Raw genomic sequence first — 18,012 nt, 5'->3', positions numbered from 1 at the left:
TGGGAACCTCTCGTCTCGTCTTAGTGTGTTAATTAAGTTAGCAGACTGGAGGCTTGGCAGATGTTATTTAAGACAGACACAGTTAATCAGAGAGATTGTGGTACTGTGAGGGTGTGTTCACAGATTCACTGTGGTTCACACAGGCTGGCGGTACTGTACTTTTTAAATATCCTACAGTACCGGCGAGGAAACTGACATCAAGGGAAGAGATGGGAGGAAAATAAAGTTACAAGCGAGTCTGAATAGCTTTGGAGGTTTCATGGGAGTCAGTTATCATCATACAGACATTTGACTTGATTTGGTTACAGCCGCTCTTCTCTGATATCTACCAGGACATGTTCAGAGCGAGCTATTATGTCAAATAAGCGAGGTTTAATACCGGATAAGTGGAAGGGGTCAAATTGGCTCCTGAACTGACCCTGCTTATGTACTTCACAATCGTAACATTGGCAGAGCATCAAACTTCTTGTAATATTGAAAACAATGGATTTTTGCATTCACAAAAGGTAAAAGAGACAGTCGTATACTTGTCATCTTTCAAGATGCTGAGGCTGTTTCCACATAATTGTCAATCAAATTTAAAGGGAACTACAGTGGTCCCTCATCTATCATGGGAGTTATGTTCCAGACCTACCCAGCCCCCGCCATAAACAAAAATACGCGAAGTAGCGACCATATTTTTTTTATTATTTATAGAGATTTTTAGACTTTATAAACCCTCCTCACACACCGCAGAGCAACACTATGCGCAGCAATCAGACATCTATGTGAAATGGACAAGATGCTGAACGCTGCTACACACAAGAGACAGATGAGACTGATGCTGCAGTCTCTGAGTCAATTAGTGCCCAGCGCTGTAGGCATTTTATTTTTATTAATATTCTTTAATATGTTTTAATTATTACTTTTTTTTAATACACTTTTTATATTGTTTTCATTTTTTAGAGTAGAAAATGTTTATTTTACTGCAAAATATTTCAAATAATGTAGTGATCGCAGAGCTGGTCGCTATGACTGAACTGTTGTGCTGCAATGCATCATGGGAGTTCGGGAAGTTGGGGATTTAAATGCCATCATTGTGGTTTCTATCAGTGCTGCAGTGTTGTTAGTGTTTGTGTTTTATTGTGTTTTTGTGGTTTAGTTATCACAGATAGCTTGGTTAAGTGATATGTTGTCCGGACTGTGAGTGTGAAGTGTAGCGTGTTTGATGACTTCCTGCCACTTTTTGCATGGTGTCACTGCCCTTGTGTGTCAAAATAAAAGCTTCTGCTAGTTGCAGAATACATTAAAAGCAGATATCCTATATCCAGCGCAATTATTCAACACAGCTTGCCACAATAACAAATGTCTAAAAATACCTGCATACTGCAAAATCCCACGATAGAGCAAAAAATCTGCAATGCAAACTGCAATTAAAAAATCTGCGATACAGTGAGACGGCGAAAAGTGAACTGCGATATGGTCAGGGACCACTGTATTAAAATGCCACAAATAAATAAATTAATAGAAATTAAAAAAAAAACAAGACAAAAATGTTAATGGGGATTGTTCCCAGTGAGTGAATAAACGAGGTTGTATCATGTCAGAAGGTGGCGCTAAAGATGAAATTACACATGGCTGGGATAAACAGATTAGAAGAAGCTGGAAAGAATGTTACAGAAAAAACAAACAAAACTTTTTTTTTTCTGATCACTCATGACAGTTAAATCAGACCCTGTTTGGCAAACGTGTTTCCATTTTCCATGTTGTGCATTGACTCTTGTGAAAAAGGACAAAAACCGCCTCGAGTATAAGAACTTTGTGTTTTTGCAAAATTGGTGACATTTTTGTAATTTTGCAGTTTCCGTTAACTTAATCTGATTCAACAAGTTTAGTTTTCCTTGGAACTATTCTCTTCTCAACTACCTCTAAGCTCTCTTGACATTTTCCTCGCTCTCCTCTCCTTCCTCAACCATGATGCTTGCTAATGTGGCGCGCTAGCCGGCAAACTGACCTAAATATTCTGAGGGGCTTCAACTGATTGGTCAAAATGTGAATGCATCGGACATGTAGGCATCTCACGTGCTGTGGTGAACAAAATATTTTTTCTTTTTTATCACATTACACAGTCTTATGTGTATATTGTATTTTCACATCTCAATGAAGGTCAAAATACATTCTACAGCAGTATGCATATATCTGCTGTAAGCCTATACAATATTTGACATATTTGTATATTTGAGGGTTACATTTATACTTTTTTCTATAGTTGAACAATATGTTTTAGTTTTAAGGCAAAAACAGTGATTTAGCATCAACTTAAGAGGATTTAGTGGATTAAGTCACAGCTTTAATTTGACTGCTATAAAACATGTATTACCGCTGCCTTCCCTCTGCTCCACATTGTCAAAGTCTCAGTTAGCTGCAGTTTTTCAGGGGGCTGAAGTGGATCATTTCAAATGTCAGGGTGTCATTAGTGTGACAGCGTGGCCTAGATGAAAATCTGCCCCAGTGCTGAGTGTCTCTGTGAGAGTGTGTGTGGCGATTGTTAGCCCATAATCCCTTTTCACAATGAAACGTACTGTGGCATTCAAGTCTCAATGACAGGAATCTGAGCACAGATGTCATCAGATCAGCAGTTCTCCACGTGCAGCCAGCGGATACATTCACAACAACAGAAGTCGCACACACACAGACACACACACAGGGTTTTTCATGGTGGCAAACAAAGATGAGCACTGTTTGGGACTGAAGCTATAATGTTCAGATGAGCTTCCAACAAAACGCAAAGTGTGTTCTTTATCAGGACATGTCATTGTCACATTTACTGAGACCAACTAGGATTGAAGACTGCTGGAAATCATTCGTTTTGAACAGACAATCCCCATTTATGATGCACTTTGTCTGAGTCTTTCTCCAGATAATGAGCCTATATTAATTTAAACTGTAGCCTGTGTCTTAATTTAGCTAGAGCTGTGACTAATGAATATTACAATATCTCCGTTGATTAATCTTAATCGATTCACCATTGGCTAGCAAACATCAGAATGTTTTTTTGAAAAATGCCCACTGCAATTTCCTAGAGCTCAGAATGATGTTTTCAGATGACAAATTTGGTCCAACGGAGAGTAAAAGTGCAGAAAATTGGGTTGACAGTAATAGAAAACGGAGAGAAAAGGATTTTATCAGTTAATCTAAAAGATTAGAAAATGCAAACCCAACATCCTATATTCTGAAGAGACATTATTACATTTCATTCAGTTGTCTTTTATTAGTCTTGAGGAAATTGTAAAGCATAAAACTGGAGTCTGCTTTTCACACAAGCCACCAGCAGTTGATATCAGAAACTGGAAACTTTGAGATTTTTACAGTTAAATCATAATTACTCTACACTGATCTACACCAGACTACAGGTGTAGTGCATTTACTTCTATTATGATAACTTCAAATAGTTCACCCATAAAACTAGAACACCAAAGCTGTCCTTTCTCGCTGTAATCTCTGCTGCCTAAAAAGGTCCACAGCACTCATGGATGCAGTTATTTGGCTGAGAACAGATGTTTAACTTGCAAATGTCTTGGGATTAGTTTAAGTTGTGCTTTTTAAAGAGAATTTAAAAATGCAAACAGTGAGCAAACACAAATGTCAGAGAACTTTTTCTAATCAAGTGAGCCACACAACACACTGCTGAACAATGCTCTCTGTCAAGGCTTTTTTCAGTTTAGATTTATAACATATAATCACTGCACCTCTGAATGAGATGGAAACGGTTTCACTTGGGTTTTCGTAACTTATTTACACCTCATTTTATTTTATTTCAACATGTTCCTGTACAGTGCTCTTCCACTCTTGTTAACCCTCTGAACCCCAGCATCGACTGGCAGGAGAGACACATTTAAAAAAAAACAAAACAAACAACAACACTAAAAACAACATCATTAATCAATACCACAAACTGTAAAAACAGAAAGAACCGCTGGATGTTCAACTTTCTCATGATCCCAGAAGTGCTCATGCACATCAGCTGAGAAATTTAACCAAATCTAAACTTAAAATTGTAAGAAAGTCACTATATTCTACATATCTCTTTTAAATAAATCATATAAAAAAGTTCATTTCAGATTCTGTCAAAAAAATGTTGAGAGACAAGTATGAAAACAGATTGAAAATGTAAGCAGTAAAAAAATAAAATGAAAATATCTATCTACAGCCGTGGCCAAAAGTTTTGAGAATCATACAAATACTGATCTTCACTGCCTCATTTTTTATGATGGCAATTTGCATGCACTCCAGAATGTTATGAAGAGTGATCAGATGAATTGCAATTAATTGTAAAGTCCCTCTTTGCCATGAAAATGAACTTAATCCCCCCAAAAAACATTTCCAATGCATTTCAGTCCTGCCACAGAAGGACCAGCGGACATCATGTCAGTGATTCTCTCGTTAACACAGGTGACAGTGCTGATGAGGACAAGGTGGAGATCACTTTGTCACGCTGATTGAGTTAGAATAACAGACTGGAAGCTTTAAAAGAGGGTGGTGCTTGAAATCATTGTTCTTCCTCTTTTAACCATGGTTGCCTGCAAGGAAACGCGTGCAACCATCATTGCTTTGTACAAAAAGAGCTTTACAGGCAAGGATACTGCTGATACTAAGATTGCACCTAAATCAACCATTTATCGGATCATCAAGAACTTCAAGAGAGAGGTTCAATTGTTGTGAAGAAGGCTTCAGGGCGCCCAAGAAAGTCCAGCAAATGCCAGGACCGTCTCCTAAAGTTGATTCAGCTGTGGGATCGGGGCACCACCAGTGCAGAGCTTGCTCAGGAATGGCGGCAGGCAGGTGTGAGTGAATCTGCATGCACAGTGAGGCAAAGACTTTTGGAGGATGGCCTGGTCAAGAAGGGCAGCAAAGAAGCCACTTCTCTCCAGGAAAAAACATGAGGGACAGACTGATATTGTGCAAAAAGTACAGGGACTGGACTGCTGAGCACTGGGGTAAAGTCATTTTCTCTGATGAATCCCCTTTCCGATTGTTTGGGGCTTCTGGAAAAAAGCTTGACCGGAGAAGAAAAGGTGAGTGCTACCATCAGTCCTGCGTCAACAGTAAAGCATTCTGAGAACATCTATGTGTGGGGTTGCTTTTCAGCCAAGGGACTGGGCTCGCTCACAATTTTGCCTAAAAACACAGCCATGAATAAAGAACGGTACCAAAACATCCTCCGAGAGCAACTTCTCCCAACCATCCAAGAACAGTTTGGTGACAAACAATGCCTTTTCCATCATGATGGAGTGCCTTGCCATAAGGCAAAAGTGATAACGATGTGGCTCGGGGAACAAAACATAGAAATTTTGGGTCCATAGCCAGGAAACTCCCCAAACCTTAATCTCATTGAGAACTTGCGGTCAATCCTCAAGAGGCGGGTGGACAAACAAAAACCCACAAATAAATTCTGACAAATTCCAAGCATTGATTATGCAAGAATGGGCTACCACCAGTCAGGATGTGGCCCAGAAGTTAATTGACAGCATGCCAGGGTGAATTGCAGAGGTCTTGAAAAAGAAGGGTCAACATTGCAAATATTGACTCTTTGCATAAACTTACTGTAATTGTCAATAAAAGCCTTTGACCCTTATGAAATGCTTATAATTATACTTCAGTATATTATAGTAACATCTGACAAAAAGATCTAAAAACACTGAAGTAGCAAACTTTGTAAAAATCAATACTAGTGTAATTCTCAAAACTTTTGGCCATGGCTGTTTTTATCTATGAATGACTGTTTTTTTTCCCCAGTACTGCTAACACCTGGGGTAACTTGGGAATTGAGATATTGTTTAAATGTTGATTCCAGGTTATCAAGTTTTTGTAAAATCAAAAAAATGAAACTTCTGATTTTTTCCATTTTTTAATTGTGTATTGCTTTATAACTTTGTTATCCTCCACCAAAGACACTTCTGATTTCTGACTTAGAGAACTGAGAAGAGAAATTTCTTGGGATTCAGAGAGTTAAAATAATAATTAAAAGCTGTATTACTTCATGTGGCCATAATAAAACATTAAAACCCACCCTCTGTACTCTATATGAGGAAGTAAAGCAGGAAAAATAATCTGATTACAACAGGACAAACTTGACAGTGTTTCAGTACCGACGGCTACAGCCTGTGCGTACGATGCACAGGAATAATAACCCTGCATTACTAACTTAGCTGCTTTGTCGTCATGGCAACAGCCCATGTGACTCAGGGCCGGTCATGAGCCGTGAACATCTTCCAACTCTGCCGCTCCCTCTCCATCCCACATGCTCTCTCGCCCAATCAGTTCCCAGTGTCCCTGTCGGTTAACCCACTCACAGAGGGAGGCAGCAGGGGCCTGGCAAGGAGAAGCCTCCAGCCTGAAACGCCCATATGCTGCTCACCGGCCTCACTGCTGTCAGCGGCACGTCCAGGAGACAGCCTGTGTGCATATGAGAGGATGAGCTGGGATGCACTTTCAAACTATTTCTCAGGATAAGAGTAGCACACTAACAGCGTCTTCTCCACTGCCATCACTTTGTCTTAACAAAAAAAAATTCCAAAATGAACGTCCTTCTCTAGTCCGTCTTCCTGGACTTTCATGGAAAATATCACAAACCCAATAAAAAAAGTGAAAGAGATATAACAGAAGATTTGATGCTTGTGCGAAGAACACAATACAGCACAACACTGGCTGGTAATATGTAGACTGTCTCTCACTTGAAAGGTGATTTCGTTTACATTTTTTAAACTCATCTACTAACTGTTCATATTAAGGAAACACCTTAAAAATAATTTGATTTTGGTCAACAGTAATATACTTGCAAATGAATAATCTTTACATAAATCCTTGTATTTGTTATGTTTGAATGAGTCCAGCAAAAAAAAATTTCAAAGAAAAACTTTTTAACCAGGGTGATATTGGGGCACCTCAAAGTTCCTCTAAGTGGACATATATGGATGTATCCATATTTTTGAAGCCTCTAACATCAGTAGAATTTGATGTGTGCCAAGTACGACAACATAAGGTTAGTTATTTGCTATTTTGACGTGTCAAAATGGTGATATGGACTCATTTGCAAAATGAGAAAGTAGCATAGGTGTCTACATATTGCAATTATATGTGAAAAGTTATATTTATATATATATATACACACACACACACAGTGTATATAAATGCTCTTCTCACCCCCTCAGAGGACTGTCCTTCAAGCTCAGGTTCTGCACAGTATCTTTACTGTTCTTAGGACTGTGCACCTCTGGACAGAGACCTCGAATGTAGTTCCTGGGATCTGCTGGAGCCACTCCTCCAGTTTGGTGGTCACTGCTCCCAGCGCTCTGATATCCGCTGGCATCACAGTTGTCTTTACTCCCCACATCTGTTCTTCAGCCATGAGTGCTTCTCCAACTTCTCCTGTTCTTTCTTTCTGATGTTACTGTCGCTCGCTATCACCACATCTATCATCATCCCTTTCTTCTGCTGTTTGTCCACAGTGTCTGGTTGGTTAGCTACTACCATCTTGTCAGTCTGAATCTGGAAATCCCAGAGGGTCTAAGCTCGGTTGTTCTCCATCAACTTGGGAGGTGCCTCCTACTTCGATCTTGGAACTCCCAGCCCGTACTCAGCACAGATGTAACTGTACATGATGCCTGCCACTTGGTTATGGCGCTCCATGTAAGCTTTTCCTGCCAGCCTCTTATACCTTCCTCTTATGTGGTAGATTGTTTCAGGAGCATCTTCCACAGTCTGCACCGTGGGTCCTGCCAGGTGTGGTAGACGTCTCCTTCTATGGATCTTGCGCTGAGGGCCTGTTCTTGTGCAGTCATAATCAGTGCTTCTGCGCTGTCCTTCAGTCCAGCCCTTTCTAGCCACTGGTTGGATTTTTTGATATCACCCACTGCCTCTGGAGAGTCTTGTCTTGCCATGATGGTTGGGTGTCTTCTTCTGGATAAATGGGTCTCTGTTGCCTGAAGTATTCACTCAGCAGCTCGTTCTGGGGGCCATCTTCAGGATGTATTCCTGGATCTTAGCTGCTTCATCCTGGATGGTGGTGTGGATACTCACCAGTCATCGGTCCGCTTCATGTACAACCTCAGGGTGCTGGACTTGGGATGACAACCTCCATGCATTGTGAGGAGCTTCCTTGTCTTGATATCAGTGGCCTCTATCTCTTCCTTTGGCCAAGTGATTATACCAGCAGGTTATCAGACATCTGGCAGGACATATGCTTTGATGGTTGGGACCTTGTTTCTCCCATTTAGCTGACTCTTCAGGACCTGCTCTACTTATTGTAGGTATTTGGCTGTGGCAAACTTGATGTGGTTTCCTCATGGGGGCCTATGCAGAATGTCAGTGGTGATATCGCCTTCGTATATTCCATATTTGATGGTGACTTGTGCAATTGGCTTTGAAGTTGCCTCCAGTGTCATTTTACACAGCCACACCAAGTTCTTCTCAAAGGCTGTTATGCTATGTGTCCACTGGATCCGTTTTTCCCACATGTAAACGCACCACATCTGAGAATCACTCACTCGATGAGCAGTCATTACATCGTATCACATCACATCACCACATGGTGCTCGGCCGCAAACTTTCTCTTTTATTTCAAAAACACTTAAAGCTCGTGTCCGGAGTTTCCGTTTGTTTTCAATTTATGTATCATTGTTTAACAAAGCTTAAATGTGTTAGTCTAGTTCGATACTATAATATAATGTTAGTATGACGCGATATGAAAATTTATTCATGAGCTCCGCCTTCCTCTCATAGACCCCCATGTTATTCCAAAAAGCGCCGGTCGCTGCCGACCAATCAAGTTCGAGCTTCCGCTTTGTCATGCTGTCAATCAACGGTTACACGCACAGCAAGCAAGCCCATGCAGAGGTGGGCGAGCTACGCACTACGCAACCGCATGCACATTTGTTTTGCTTGTGGAGGAGAGAGCATCAGGGCTCAGCGACTTCCAGAAAAGTTACCAATCCCACGGCTTGTCAGGCCAAGAGACTGCAGGACGTTTTTTGGCTCGGGGTGCTTGCGTCGCTCCCCGACCACGGCCTCCATAGCCCGCCTGACGGCTTCGTTTAGATGCCCGACCTCTGGAGGAAGATGTTGGGGCGTCTGGGACATACACACGTGGACAAAATTGTTGGTACCCCTCAGTTAAAGAAGGAAAAACCCACAATTCTCACTGAAATCACTTGAAACTCACAAAAGTAACAATAAATAAAAATTTATTGAAAATTAAATAATCAAAAACAGCCATTACTTTTGAATTGTTGATTAACATAATTATTTAAAAAAAACAAACTACCGTAATGAAACAGGCCTGGACAAAAATGATGGTACCTCTATAAAAGATTGAAAACTATTTGACCAGAGTGACATGATTAACTCAGGTGTGTCATTTAATTGACATCACAGGTGTTTCCAAACTCATAATCAGTCAGTCTGCCTATTTAAAGAGAGACAAGTAGTCACCCTGCTGTTTGGTGAAAAGGTGTGTACCACACTGAACATGGACAACAGAAAGCGAAGGAGAGAATTGTCCCAGGACATCCGAAAAAAAATTATAGACAAACATCTTAAAGGTAAAGGCTATAAGACCATCTCTAAACAGCTTGAAGTTCCTGTGACAACAGTGGCTCATATTATTCAGAAGTTCAAGACCTACGGGACAGTAGCCAACCTCCCTGGACGTGGCCGCAAGAGGAAAATTGATGACAAATTGAAGAGACGGATCGTTGGAATTGTATCCAAAGAGCCCAGAGCAACCTCCAAAGAAATTAAAGGTGAACTCCAAGGCCAAGGTACGTCAGTGTCAGATCGCACCATTCGTCGTTGTTTGAGCCAAAGTGGACTTCATGGGAGACGACCAAGGAGGACACCACTGCTGAAAAAAACTCATAAAAAAGCGAGACTGGAATTTGCAAAAATGCATGTTGACAAGCCACAAAGCTTCTGGGAGAATGTCCTTTGGACAGAAGAGACCAAACTGGAGCTTTTTGGTAAGGCACATCAACTCTATGTTCATAGACTCAAAAACCAAGCATACGAAGAAAAGAACACTGTCCCTACGGTGAAACATGGAGGAGGCTCAGTAATGTTTTGGGGCTGCTTTGCTGCATCTGGCACAGGGTGTCTTGAAAGTGTGCAAGGTACGATGAAATCTGAAGACTATCAAGGCATTCTGGAGAGAAATGTGCTGCCAAGTGTCAGAAAGCTTGGTCTCAGTCGCAGGTCATGGGTCTTCCAACAGGACAACGATCCAAAACACACAGCCAAAAACACCCAAGAATGGCTGAGAGAAAAGCGTTGGACTATTCTAAAGTGGCCTTCTATGAGCCCAGATCTGAATCCCATTGAACATATGTGGAAGGAGCTGAAACATGCCATTTGGAGAAGACACCCATCAAACCTGAGACAACTGGAGCTGTTTGCTCATGAGGAGTGGGCCAAAATACCTGTTGACAGCTGCAGAACGCTCATTGACAAATACAGAAATCGTTTAATTGCAGTGATTGCCTCAAAAGGTTATGCAACAAAATATTAAGTTATGGGTACCATCATTTTTGTCCAGCCCTATTTCATTAGTTTGTTTTTTTAAATAATTATGTTAATCAACAATTCAAAAGTGATTGCTGATTTTGATTATTTAATTTTCAATAAATTTTTATTTATTGTTACTTTTGTGAGTTTCAAGTGATTTCAGTGAGAATTGTGGGTTTTTCCTTCTTTAACTGAGGGGTACCAACAATTTTGTCCACGTGTGTACTCTCCGTCAGAGGAATCATGCAATTCTGAACCTTAGATAGAAATAAATAAACAATGTAACACATATACATGCGTAAATGCACTAAATTTGATAAACAACGTCATCGAGAGGGATACACGAGTGTAATCACATATTGAAACTTTACTCATTCGTCCTCGCAGATGCATGTTATTTTGGTATTAGGACAAGTTAGACTCAATGCAGAATTCTAACGTAATTCCTTTATTATGTACTAAATGTAGAAGAGTGGAAAACAGCAAAACAGGCAAGATGCTGCAGCACTCCGGGCACTTCTCTCCGGTACTGCGCGCGTGCACAAATAAAGGGGCGAAATCAGAGGGAGGGTGGGACCAACAGTGTTTTGGGAGACGCTGCGATTCAAACTCCGGACACGAGCTTTAAGCAAAAAGTATTTCTGCAAGTATTTTAGGCGAGAAATAACCTGTGCAGTTGCCGTCCTTGTTTTACAGCGGCTAATTTAGACATTTGACGAAAGTTACACGATACGTCTGACCTCTGCATGCCGCATCGAATTTGCTTAAAGTAGAAGTCGTGTCTACTGATGCAAAGGAGCTGCTGGCCGCTCCAGAGAGACGCACCGGATTGCAGATCGAGATGCACCACAACTGGACCAGCAGGTAAAGCAGTGTGTTTCACAAAGAAAGTGAATAGGATGCGGGAAATTGCCAGATCTAATGGACATGTACCTTGAGTGTCCTGTTGATACTGTACAACTACAAGCATTCCAGGATCTGCATGTGAGGGACTGAGTAACAGGCATTCTTGTAGTCAATCCAGGCCATGCACAGGTTGGTCTGCCTGGTCTTGCAGTCTTGGGTGACTGTTCTGCCTACCAGTAGCTGGTGCTTGGCATCTCTTGTTATCTTCTGGGCATTGTGCATGTATTGGGTGTCCATGTTATACAGAGGCAAGTTATTGGCTGGTGGTGCGATGGAATTGCATCTTTGTGGGGGTTGTTCATGATCAGGAACATTTGCCTTTGGGTTATCCATTCTGGGTGGGTCCCATCTCTCAGCAGTTGATTCATTTGTACTGCTGGTGTAGTGCAGTTAGCCTCTTTAGCCAGTAGGTGTGGATCATGTCCGGGCCCGGTGCTGTCCAGCTTTTTATACCTGACATTCTTTCTGGGATGTCTGCCATTGTGATCGTCTATAGTGGCTGTTCTAGGAGATTGCTGTGGTCAGCTCTTAGATCCACCAGCCACTGGGCATTAGTGTTACATGAAGCTTCTTTCTCCCACATGCTCTTCCAGTACCCTTCAGTTTCAGCTCTGGTTGGATCCAGGTACACATTCTGACCCTGCTACTGAGAGTACATTTTGGATAGTTTGGGGGAAAACACCATTTATTCTCCTGGATTCTACTGCTCTAGTGTAGCTCTTTAGGCAGGTAGCCAGAGCTGTGAGCATATATATATATATATATATATATATATATATATATATATATTTACTGTCAGGGTAGAGACTGATTTGGTAGAATTGGAGTTTCTACCAGTAGAGATTGCGATCGCAATCTCTACCAGTAGAAACTCCAATCCTACCAGTAGAGATTTGTCAGGGCTAAGGTTAGACTTTTAAGGTTAGGGTCAGGGGTCAGGGCAGGGGTTAGATTTAAAGGTCAGGGTTAGTTAAGGTTAGGGTCAGGGCAGGGGTCAGATTTAAAGTTCCATCTCTACTGGCAGAGATTACAATCGCAAACTCTACTGGTAGAAACTCCAATTCTACCAAATCACAGTCTCTACCCTGACATATATATATATATATATATATATATATACATAAAAAGCTTGAATTTCGCTTATATGTTGTATATTTTGTATAGAACCAGAACTAATGAAGACTTACATTGTCAATTAAGCAGCTGATTATTGTCTCACTATTACATGTCATGTGCTGGCTATTATTTCCTACAATGGCATGCATGAATCCCAGTGACAGCAGTGTGTCTCTGCTGTCACTGTAAACACGTGTTTCCAGTGAAAACGTGCCAGTGGAACACAACTACAAGAATAAGCTAATTAGGACCGAGTGCACACAAGGATAGAACAAGCTCTCGCTTTGTGCCCGAGGAATTGATCGTTGACTGGATTATAACCATTGGCCTTGAGAATTACCGAGGATGCGCTTTGCACGAGGAGTTATCAGTCCCCCCCCCCCTCTTCCTCCAACCACAATATGACAACAAACCAATCTCATGCTACATCATCTGCTTTCATCTGGAGTAAGAACTAGGTCGCTCTTGATCAGGAGAATCACCATATATCTGCAGGTTCAGCTTCATGCAGTGCACGAGCCAAGTCATGGCGACTTAAAAAGACTTATCTCTTCTCTTTGGCAGCGCAAAATTAATTGCAACACTCGTTTTTTAAAAGCTATTTTCCCTTATGGAGCAGTATGTCCAAATATGCACTGCTTTGTCCTGTTCTCTGCCATCAGTTCATGAGCAGTAGCCTACTGCATTACAGACTAATCTTTTGGCTTCTGTAATCTACAGTTCATTCGTTCATTTGACCTTTATTTAAACTCTGGATACACTGAGGTATGGAGGCTTTATTTATTATGTAGTCAAGTAAGAAAAAATAAGATGTAGACACACAAATTTAAAAAAAAAAACTGTCAAAGATGACAAATACTTTAAAGGCAAAGTTCGTAAATGATTTAAAACATGAATTATAGCATTTACAATTTAAAAACAAATAAATCAACTAGAAGTAAAATAAGATGAAATTTAAATCACCTAAATGGTAAAACGAGTCAAGCTTTAGGTTATATAGTTCTGCATTTGATTCCAGGTTGCAGGTGTGTAGTGAGCAAAACAAGATTTTCTAGGCTCCGTAAAAACAGCCAACAACTGCAGAGTAATCCAATCATTTGTTTGGTAAGGAATGTAAAGGGGCTGAAAAAAAACAGTAAGAGTGTCATAAATAAATAAAACCCAATATTCATCATGCTGTAAAAAGAGGGAGGGACGCCCAACCTAAGCATACAGTTCACAGTTATGAGTATGGTAGTAATTATTATTATTAATATTAGTAATACAGAGTAATGAACAACTGAGCTGAACAATGAATTAATTTCACATCACAATTTGAAACAGTGCTTTCAGCAAATTGCAAAGGCTCCAATTTAGGATATACATTATGCAGTGTGTCTGACTAAGTCATGAGTGACCTAAAAAATTATACTGCAAATCACAATATCTGTTAGAAAAAATGCTGGTAGATATTTTCCCCAAATCGTTCATCCCTTATAAACAGTGTCAAAGGGCTTAAGAGTCACAGCTGATCCATGCATGTGTAAAAATGTCACCATAATCCAACACGGACAGAAAAGTTGCCTCAATAAGTGTTTTCTACATTACAGTGAGAAACATGATTTAATTCTGTAAAAGAAAACTATTAATGGTCATAGTTTCGTCATGAGTTTGGACACATGCTATTTAAATGTCAGCTTCTGATCAATCCAAATTCCAAGACATTTGTGTTCTCTTTTATTAGTTGTGTCACTCAAGACGAGAGCTATCTAGTTATCTGTTATAATCAATAGTTCAATCATGAATTTAGTTTTGAAAATTGTCAGTGTATAGAGGCTTTAGTGGATATAAATGATGCACAAGTACTGCTATTAGTTGTGCAGGCTGCAGTGATGTAAACCTGAGACAACATTGCATTTTCTTAAATGTTTCTTTAGCCAGTCTGCAGCTTTGTATCCTCCAGTGTGGCTTTTCAAAGCTCAAAATTTAAATCGAAAAGTGTTTCTTAGCTTTGGGATGAACTGCCTGAGGAGAATAAGGCTCACAGAATCAGGCACTTCTTTTAAATGACTTCTTGAAACCCATCATGTGTACCTGTTTTTGAGTTATGTCATCTCTTTTCTTACTCAGCTTTTCTGTTGCTCACTGCTCCCATAGTTTTGGGTTTTTAAAGTCTGACATGTAGCGACTGATCCTACCAACCAGTCCTGTCCAGTGCTTATGTACGCTTGTTTGTTGTCTGGTTGATTCTGCTCTCTCCCATTTAATCTCACCCCAACCAGTTGAGACAGATGACCTCCCTCCCCTAGCCTGGTTCTGCCGGAGGTCTCTTCTTGATGTGTTACAGTACATAACATTGTAAGGCCTCAGAAGTGAACTTGGGTAGATAGATTTGCATCATTAACATGACTGTAGGGTCTTAACCTTAATATTAAATTAAATTTGGTCAAGTAAGTATTGTTTATAATATTGTGACTTTTTTAAACCAGTTCAATAAATCTATACTGACAGCGTTAAAATTTCTCTAATGGAAGTCACATTTCCGCAGCTCATAAAACATAGTAATTTTCCATTATTAAAATACATGCTGTAATTACACAATATATGTAATTTCATTGTTTTCACAAGTGTAAATATTGCACGTCAAACCTAAAACAGCCTATAAAACTGCACATGATTTCATTTAAAGTTAATGCTTACAAATATAGTTTACTTATGGACAGGTACTGTAATTTTATGATATGGTTATTTTGTATTTGACAAATTGTATTTTTCCTGATTACTAAGGCTTAACAACTTATATATAGCTGAAAACACATCTAATATTTCATTACTATTGTAATCATGCAAAATATCTCTTACTTAAACAAATCTATGCAAAATTACAGTCAATATTTCATTTTCTGTTAGTAAGCGTATCTAATTCTTCAAATATATTTACAGTATTAAACATGAATCTAACAGTTTCAGTGATCCTTCTTTTTCTAGGCTAGTTTCAGTTTTTAAGCTTACTTTTACAAAATATATCATAGATATTACATTTCTATTAGGGCAATGCTGTTAGCTTATACTCAATAAACACTTTGATATTCTTGGTTTATTCTCATGATATTGTTTTTTAGCAACATATGGCACACGCTTTTCCTTTGGGATTAATAAACTTCTTTTAAATGAAGAGGAGATATGATCGATTGGTCCATTTAGTTTAAGTCTTCTATGTCAAAAAAATGCCAATTTTCTTGAAAAAAAAAAACGATTTAAAAAATAAGGAGTTACCCATTTTTAATTTTACTTTACATTAGACATGCAAACTCAACATACTTTTATCACTTTATTGATATTTTTAAGATTTTTTTACAGTGTATAATAACTAGTAGTGACTAGACTTGACTACTGAGGTTTTAACTACTTTAACTATTTTAGTTGTATTTGTTACGACTGTCATATTGCATTGGTTTTAACACTATCTTAATTGTTGTTATGTTGTCCTCTGGGTGTCCTGCTTCTGAGTTGTCTGTCCTAGCACTTTGTTAACCTTGTGTTTTTTTAAGTGGGATATAAATAAAGTTAATACACTATTTGTGTGTGCTGACATGTGATGGCAGGACATTTAGTTAGCGGTGGGTGGCTAAGCTACGGTGTTTCTCCGGGCTGTCAGCTGAGTCTGAGCTCAGGGTGTCCTGCTCAAAACCTGCAGCTGCGTTCCACAAATCTGCAAAAACAAGGTGACAATTACAGCCTCCACCGCTCTGCCAGCTACATACCCCATTTTAGCTGGATATCGTCGCTGAGCAGAGTCGAAAATGATCCTGTCGGTGGTCTCTGGAGGGCGGTGTGAACAGGCTGCTGGAGGTTAGCTTCAGCTCTTGATCCCTCTGATTAAAGCCGCTCTGGTCGGTCGTTGTGCCGGCGGAGCCACTCTGGCTACTCTCAGTCCGACATGGCTCGGTGTGTTGTTGTTATGCCCTTGGGTGCATCATCTTTTTTCTTTTTTTGGCTGGGTGTTGGTTTCATCCGAGCAGACGTGTCGGTGCATGCATGATGACCGAGAACACACAGCAGCGCTGGCGCTAGTCGCTGCTGCTACCCGTTAGCTAAATCAAACCAAACTCCTCGGGATTATGGAGCTAAACTCGGGAGCAGACTGACAGGAGAGGGAGTGTGATTTACAGCCAAATTAAGCTGGTGAAGTTGCGCTTTTAAATCCACAGAGAAAACATCGGCAGAGGGAAAATGTTCTTTAAAACAGCGCATAGTCTCTAAATACGCTAGCTTTATCCATTCGGTGTTAGCTCGCTGTGAACACTCCGCTGCCTCACAAAACTTCGCATTCAGCCTCAATTTCTACAGTCCAGCTGCTCATAAATCCACTGGTAGGAACTGGCTCCTCTGTACCGCCCGCTAAGCCTCCAACCGACTGATATTAGAGAGTTTCACCGCCGCGAGTGAGCCGTTTCCCGCTGCCCGGCGGTGACAGACATCTTCTTTCCACACGGAGTTTCATCTCCGCCGCTTCTGTAGGCAACGCAGAACAACAGTCGGTGCTCGCTCTGGGTTTTAGCATCACGTCCCGTCCTCCTCCAGGACCGCAGCAGCTCCGAGAATGCTCACCGGAGATTTACAGGCTGATGACGAGACTCCTCTTGGCGTTTTTCTCGTTATTTCGTCCAAACCGGGACTCAGGCGGTGTGAGGATACGGTGCTGATGCTGATGCTGATGCTGCTGCTCCGGCCGGTTCATCCTCCCTCATCTCCAGCCGTCTGTCCTCTGTGAGCCCCGCAGCTCATTCATCTGATCCGCTCTATCAGCCGCCGCCGCCGCTCCAGGGACCGCTACACCTGAGACGTCATCACGCTACGTACCACCGATATTTTGACGTAATTGGCCATAAAGTTTCCTCACGTGCACCATGGAGGAAAAAAACAAAAGTGGCAATAATCATATCATAAGAATAACATAAAAAAAGAAAAAAATAGATAAAGTGCATATATTATAAAAAATAAATAAATTAGCATAATTTTTATTCATTTGATTTTTTACTGAAAAATTATCACATGTAGGCTGTTACTTTAAATAATTTTACACTTCTCAGTAGTCCTTTCATACATTTGGATCCAGTCCAAATGTATGTCCTTTGTATTTTTTTTTCAAAAAAATGAATAATATTCCTGTTGGACTCATGTTAATAGCACAAAATTTGGTTTATGTATATCTTTGTATTAAAACAATAATACAGGGACTAATTTTTTTTATATCATCTTGCCACAAAACCACTTCTTCTGGTTTTCTATTTTAAGATTAGTCAGGCCAAATCTTCCTCCTACACTGGTTTACTCAGTAAAATGTATAACTGTACATATCGTGCCCTCAGGCAGTTGTTTCGGTCTAACAAGGTTATCATTTCAGGTTTTTTCCGCCCCACATCCGGGGCACCTCCAGAAATTTTTTTAGAAGGATGGAAAGATGGTAAATGG

At 40.3% G+C, this 18,012-nt stretch overlaps 1 protein-coding gene across 1 annotated transcript in view; it reads right to left on the bottom strand.

Moving 5' to 3' along the window:
* The window catches only part of LOC110955827 (homer protein homolog 1-like), a 40,912-nt gene extending 23,534 nt beyond the window's left edge, over positions 1 to 17,378 (bottom strand). The window contains exon 1 of the mRNA XM_022200967.2: positions 16,302 to 17,378. Within this exon, the coding sequence (XP_022056659.1) occupies positions 16,302 to 16,306 (5 nt within the window). The 5' untranslated portion in view covers positions 16,307 to 17,378. The remainder of the gene's footprint in view (positions 1 to 16,301) is intronic.
* Between the last annotated feature and the right edge of the window lie 634 nt (positions 17,379 to 18,012).

The sequence above is a fragment of the Acanthochromis polyacanthus genome, chromosome 18, assembly GCF_021347895.1.
Source record: "Acanthochromis polyacanthus isolate Apoly-LR-REF ecotype Palm Island chromosome 18, KAUST_Apoly_ChrSc, whole genome shotgun sequence".
NCBI classification, from domain to species: domain Eukaryota; kingdom Metazoa; phylum Chordata; class Actinopteri; family Pomacentridae; genus Acanthochromis; species Acanthochromis polyacanthus.
Note: the sequence above shows the minus strand (reverse complement) of the source record. Positions and strands in the feature narration are given on the sequence as shown.